The sequence below is a fragment of the Oryzias melastigma genome, linkage group LG10 (genome assembly GCF_002922805.2).
Source record: "Oryzias melastigma strain HK-1 linkage group LG10, ASM292280v2, whole genome shotgun sequence".
In the NCBI taxonomy this organism is placed as follows: Eukaryota; Metazoa; Chordata; class Actinopteri; order Beloniformes; family Adrianichthyidae; genus Oryzias; species Oryzias melastigma.
The window spans coordinates 25,492,024-25,497,675 of record NC_050521.1 but is presented as its reverse complement, the minus strand read 5'-3'; the positions used below and the strand labels follow the sequence as shown (position 1 = coordinate 25,497,675).

General features: G+C 48.6%; 1 protein-coding gene across 1 annotated transcript; it reads right to left on the bottom strand.

Moving 5' to 3' along the window:
• Window positions 1–1,046: 1,046 nt before the first annotated feature.
• slitrk2 (SLIT and NTRK-like family, member 2) lies at window positions 1,047–5,409 on the bottom strand. The gene has a single exon (XM_024283822.2). The coding sequence runs from the start codon at window positions 4,570–4,572 to the stop codon at window positions 1,855–1,857; it is 2,718 nt and encodes a 905-aa protein (XP_024139590.1). The 5' UTR covers window positions 4,573–5,409; the 3' UTR covers window positions 1,047–1,854.
• Window positions 5,410–5,652: the final 243 nt, after the last annotated feature.

The window sequence follows — 5,652 nt, the reverse complement described above, 5'->3', positions numbered from 1 at the left end:
ACATCTATCTGAAATTTTATCTAAACTCCAAAACAGCCTAAAAAACAAACAAAAAAAGCCTAAATGAGCCAAAACAGCTAGCCTGTAGTTGAAACATTTGCTAAACTCCAAAAAAAAAGCCTAAAAAATCTTCATAAATGGCAAAATTTAAAACTTTAAAACAGTGACTTTTTAGCAAAACTATAAATGAAACAGGCAGGAATATTATTCCAGAATTTATCAACTTAAACCTTAAATAAATTTCAATATCTTACTCTCCATAAAAATATGTTTTGTCAAAATGATAAAAGTTAGAAATCAGCGCAAGATAACATCGGGCAACAAACAAATAAAATGATCTGGAGGGCGGGGCTTGACTTTGACACGTGATATGAACAAATAACCTCCAACAGCAGCTTGGGAAATCTAAAAACACTTGTTCTCTTCTCTCCTTATGCGAAGAAGCAAACATCTTTTTAACTCAATCCATCCCCTAAAAATACAGGTGTACTTTTCTTGACAGGTTTCCAGAAGTCATTGGCGGGTTTATTGCAAATTACTCTCCATTTCCAGCGTGAACGCATTTTCTTTTACTGCTTATCCACCAGGGTTTCCACTAATGTTAAGTGTTTCACTAATGACAATCTATCTCAGTGTAAGCTCCCAAAGCTCAGGAAGCAGCAATTACTTTTTTTTTTTTTAAGTCCATATTATCCCACCTACACATCCTCTTGAGGACTATCAACAACTTTGAAACAATACGATAGCTGTTCAGCTCCCTGTGAGATCAAGACGTGTGAAAAAGAAACTCCTGCTGCACATGCACACGCACACACACTGCTGGAATGCTGCGTCAGGTGAGGGAAACAAGAAATCAGCAGCCAGCAGAAGCAACAAAAAAAGGCTTCTCGTCAATCATTAGAGGAGCCATCATTTCATCAGGGAGGGGGGAGCTGCCAGCAGGCTCCATCCCCCCCACACACACACATACACAGCCTTCAACAGCACGCCGCATCATCCACAAATAATCAAGCACAGTCCCAACAAAATGCACCCCAAGCGCAGTATCTTGACAAAGTGCTTCAGTGAAAATTTAATGGCGCAATCTTGCCACACTGTATTGCTCCCCTATAGCATACAATGTTCTCTGTAAGTTGTACATTTGCAAAGACACTTGATCATCAAAGCAAAATAACATAGTTCTCTCCATCGATAACTAATAGATCATTTCACACCCGGACTTAAAGTTCATTTTTTTGCCTTTTAAACAGACATATTTTACATAAAGTTTCAATCCATTAAAATACATCACCTTAAAAAAAAAGAAAACAAATCCATTTGCAGAGGGCATTATTGATGAAATAGTGGAGTGCAAAGGCACTTTCTGGATAGCTAGAATAAGATTTGCCGCTTTTTTCTGGGATTTTGAAGGAGATTTCATGTTTTGACACTCACCTGTGGACTAGTATATACAGGAATGTCAATCCTCCTCTGCAAAGAATTCAAATACAAGTTCATTTCCTCCACGCAGCCATATGTGTACACAGTCTTGCCCATTACATACCTGCCGTCATCAAAGTCTTTTAAAATCTTTTTTTAAAGAAAAAAAGAAGAAATAATTTATACTTTCTTGGCGGAAAAAATAGAACTGCGTAGTAATATATTTTTTTTATATTCCTTTTTATACATCTTGAAATGAAACAAATGAAGGAAAAGGTGGAAAAAACTCATCAAAGGCTCTGGTTCACTTCAAGTCCATCAAGTGGGATTGAACACAGATAGATTAGATAGATATATGAAGAGGACTATTGTTACAGTAACAGTGTGGTTATTATGATCGCTGCTCAAACCGGGCCGGGGACCACCGTGACTGTCCTACAGTTGGCTCATTGCAGTCTGTTTCTCCAGAACCTCCAGGTAGTCCGGTTCCGTTTTTAGCTTCCCAGGGAGCAGCAGTGAAGGGTGCTCGTTGTTTTTGGAAGGATGTTCCGGCACAAAGTATTTCCTTGGGGTCCCGTACAGCACGGCTTTGTTCAGCCTGTCCTGGTTGGTGATGTGCCGCCGGGCGGTGGCGGCCTCATAAGGGGGCACGATGCAGGGTCTCTTGGGCAACGTGCAAAAGTTGTAAGTGAAAGGAGGGGTGGCCGTGGGAAGCTCCTTGTTGGGCCTCTCCCCAATGTTTTGGTACAGCCCCTCGTGAGGCTCCGGGGTGGCAAAGCCGCACAAGGTTGGGGACTTATCCATAAAATCCACGGTGTTGATGGTGTAAGCCCCTGGGCTGCGAGTCAAGATGTCCTCCTTCTTTGCGTCCAGAGGCCCGAAGCTGAGCTCCTTCAGGTTGCGGTAATACGCCACCTGTTCACCATCTTTCTGCATGTAAATGGGGTTTTGGCACATGGAGCTCATGGGCGGGGGGATGTAGTTGTAGACGTGGCTCTCGGAGCTCTTGTCTTGGGTTCCCTCTGGGGTGTAGGACCCATACTGCACTTGGAACGAGTTGAGATCCAAGTTGTTGGTGCCCGTGGGGACGTGCTCCACCCCTTTGCGCCGTTTCAGAACAAAAACAAAGAGGCCCGCGCCGAAGCACACAGACAGAATAAAAACAACGAGAAGGCCCAGAATGAGGACGGAGAGGGGCACCTCGGGGTGCAGCTCTGGAGTCTGAATGCGGGACTGAGTGGGGCTGACAGGACTAAAGGAAGGAGAAGAAGAAGACGGAGAAGAAGAAGAAGAGGGAGAGGAGGAAGCAGAAGAATAGATGGGAGATGGGGTGGCCTCAGTGCCTGGACTGATTACTGTAGGGGGTTTTGTAGGGGGTGCATGTTGGGGTGGAGGCACCTCACTGGGCTCGGGGCAGATGGCCTCGTTGCGCAGCGAGCGCAGAAGGCGCCCTGCGTGTTTGGAGGGCGAATCGCAGGTGATTTCGTTGACCACCACGCTGGTGCTGGACAGCTCCATCCAGTTCTTCAGCGCCACGATGTCACAGGTGCAATCCCAGGGGTTCTCCTGCAGGTCGATCTGGATGAACGCCGACAGCTGGTCCAGCACGCCCTGGACGGGGAGGTAGGAGAAGTGATTGTTCCTCAGGTTGAGGCGGGTCAACATGGTGCCCCCGAAGACGTTGTCGGGGAGCGCCCTCAGCAGGTTGTTGTTCAGGAAAAGCAGCTGAAGGTTGTGGAGAGAGTTGAAGGTTTGAGGCCAAACCTCTTTGATGATGTTGTATTCCAAATACAGGTACTGGAGGGACTGTAGTCCGGCGAACAGAGTCTGAGACAGGGATTCGATGTAATTTCCATTCAGATAAAGACGTCGGAGATTTGTGAGGTTCTCAAATGCGCCTTCCTGGATGACTGCGATGCGGTTGTTCCCTAGATGCAGCAGCTCCAGAGAGCTGTACTCAGTCAAGTCTGTTCTGTAAATCACCTGCAGGTAGTTCCCCGTCAGGTAGAGCTTCTTTGGGTAGGTGGGCTTGGGGTTCAGCTCACTAATGTTCTGCAGCTTCCTTTCCTGACAGTTGATATTTAGCCCACTATCGGGGTTCTGAGACGTGCAAACACACACGCTGGGACACAGCATCGGGACGGGGGAGCGTGTTTGGTAAACCATAATAGGCCCAAAAACATGTCTGTCCTTTGATATGCGAGGGGTGGGTCTGTGACGCATCTTAGGTGGGCGGGAGGCTTTGGGGGCCCGAGTCGGGGGGATTTCTCCAGTCCGATGGGTAGGATGCAGAGCCCCCTGAAAGTGAGAGTCAGAGGGGGGCTGGACGCGCTCCCCTGCATTCCTGCGGGGACACAGGTCCTGCTTTATGAGCTGAGTGATGTCCTTGCCATGGAGCCTGAACGGCGTCTCGCACACAATGTCCCCCACGAAGACGGAGATGGTGTCCAGCCAGGATTTGAGGGGAATCAGGTCGCAGGTGCAGTTCCACGGGTTCTCCTCCAGCTGGATCTCCATGATGCCGCCTATGTGCTCCAGCACCCCTGCAAACGGCAGCATCTTCAGCCGGTTGCCACGTAAATCCAAGTGGGTGAGGAGCACGAAGCGGAAAATGTTGGGAGGCAAAGACAGCAGCAGGTTGTCATTGAGGATCAACACTTTGAGCTTGTTCATTTTACTGAAAGCGCCCGGCTCTATGACGCTGATGTAATTATAATCTGCTTGTAAATATTCCAAACTCTCCAGGCCAGCGAACGTGTCCTCTTTGATCACCTCCAGGTTATTGTTGTTCAAGTGAAGCCGCTTCAGAGAGCGGAGGCCGTTAAAAGCTCCAGTTCTGATCTCCTGCAGGCCGTTATTCCCCAAATGCAGCGAGGTGACATTGCCATAATTGACAAACTCGTTGGCGCCCAGCCGTGACAGAAAGTTCCCATTCAAAAAGAGCTGGGAGACCTTATTCGGGGGCGCCTGGAACGTGTTGACGGTGGTAAATCCTTTACTCTCACAGTTGATGTTCATGATGCTCTCCCGTTCGTCGCAGACGCAGCGCATCTTGCAGATGTCTTTGAAGGCGGAAGTTTTGCGGCTCTCCGTTTCGGACGGTGTCAGGCTGGTGACCGTGAGGACGCTCAGAAAGAGGACGCCGCTCAGCATTTTTACAGCCAAAAAGAGCCGCTGAAATATAGATCCAGCATTTAAATTAGCAGCAGGAGCATCTGATGGAGGGAGGAGGAGGGGAGAGAGAGGGGAAAGCAAAAGCCTCTCACGCGCACCAACACAAACACATAGGCGCGCACAGATCAGGCACACTGCCGGTGCTGCTCTCAAAATTGGACCATGGCGCACAAAAAAACCTGAAGCACTCCTTAGACTTTGAAGAATAAAAGAAAAGTGAAGAAAATCCTTCAAAGAAAGTACAAAAAAAATCAGTTCATGCAAAGAAAAATGGGAAAAGCATCAAAATCCTGCGTATCTGATGGACTTGGCACATTGTCAGAAGCTCTGGTGTGAGGGGAAAAAGCCGCTTACTGCAACCTCCTTCCCTTCTTCCAGACGGCTCCGGTTTATTCAGCGCCTTGACGCGGATCTCCACCGTCCGCAGCCACAGATGTAGAGGGAGACTCGGGTTGTGAGACGCGCCCTCTCATCCCCCCTCACATATTGGGCTGCTTCACTGTTGCCCACAATCAAAAACAAGGAAAAATCATCACTTTTTTAAAGCTCCGGGGATAATGCGCAAAGGCGCGCCATAACGCACGGCTGGCGTCGCTGCTCCTCTTCTCCGGCAGCCAGAGAGTCAAAAGCCCAGAAAAAGTGAAGCTGGGAGGCGAAGACAGGCGGGAGGAGAGCGGCGGTGTATTCCTGGAGCTGAGGCATCACTACAGTCTGCGCTCTGCCTCCTCCGCTCCGCACACTGAGAGCAGCGCCGAGCGTCTGCTGCGGCTGCCGCGGTCCGACTCTGCGCGCGGGTGCGCGCGCGGGTGTGTGCGCGCGCTTCTCTGCGTGTGTGTGCGTGAGAGAGAGGAGAGGAGGGGGGCGTCCAGGGGCCCTTACGTCACTAACACTGTCAACGCGCACTCAGATGTTTGATTTGAAAACATGTCCCTGAAATGTGGAGAAATGTTGGATCGCATAGACTCGGACTTGGTGTTGAGATAAGATCAAAGTACTTCTGGAATGTTTCACTTTCTGACTCTATAACTGATAAATATTTATTTAAAAATATAAACTTCA

Excerpts from the sequence above, each read along its gene's own strand:
- slitrk2 (XM_024283822.2), bottom strand. The coding sequence starts at position 4,572 with ATGCTGAGCGGCGTCCTCTTTCTGAGCGTCCTCACGGTCACCAGCCTG.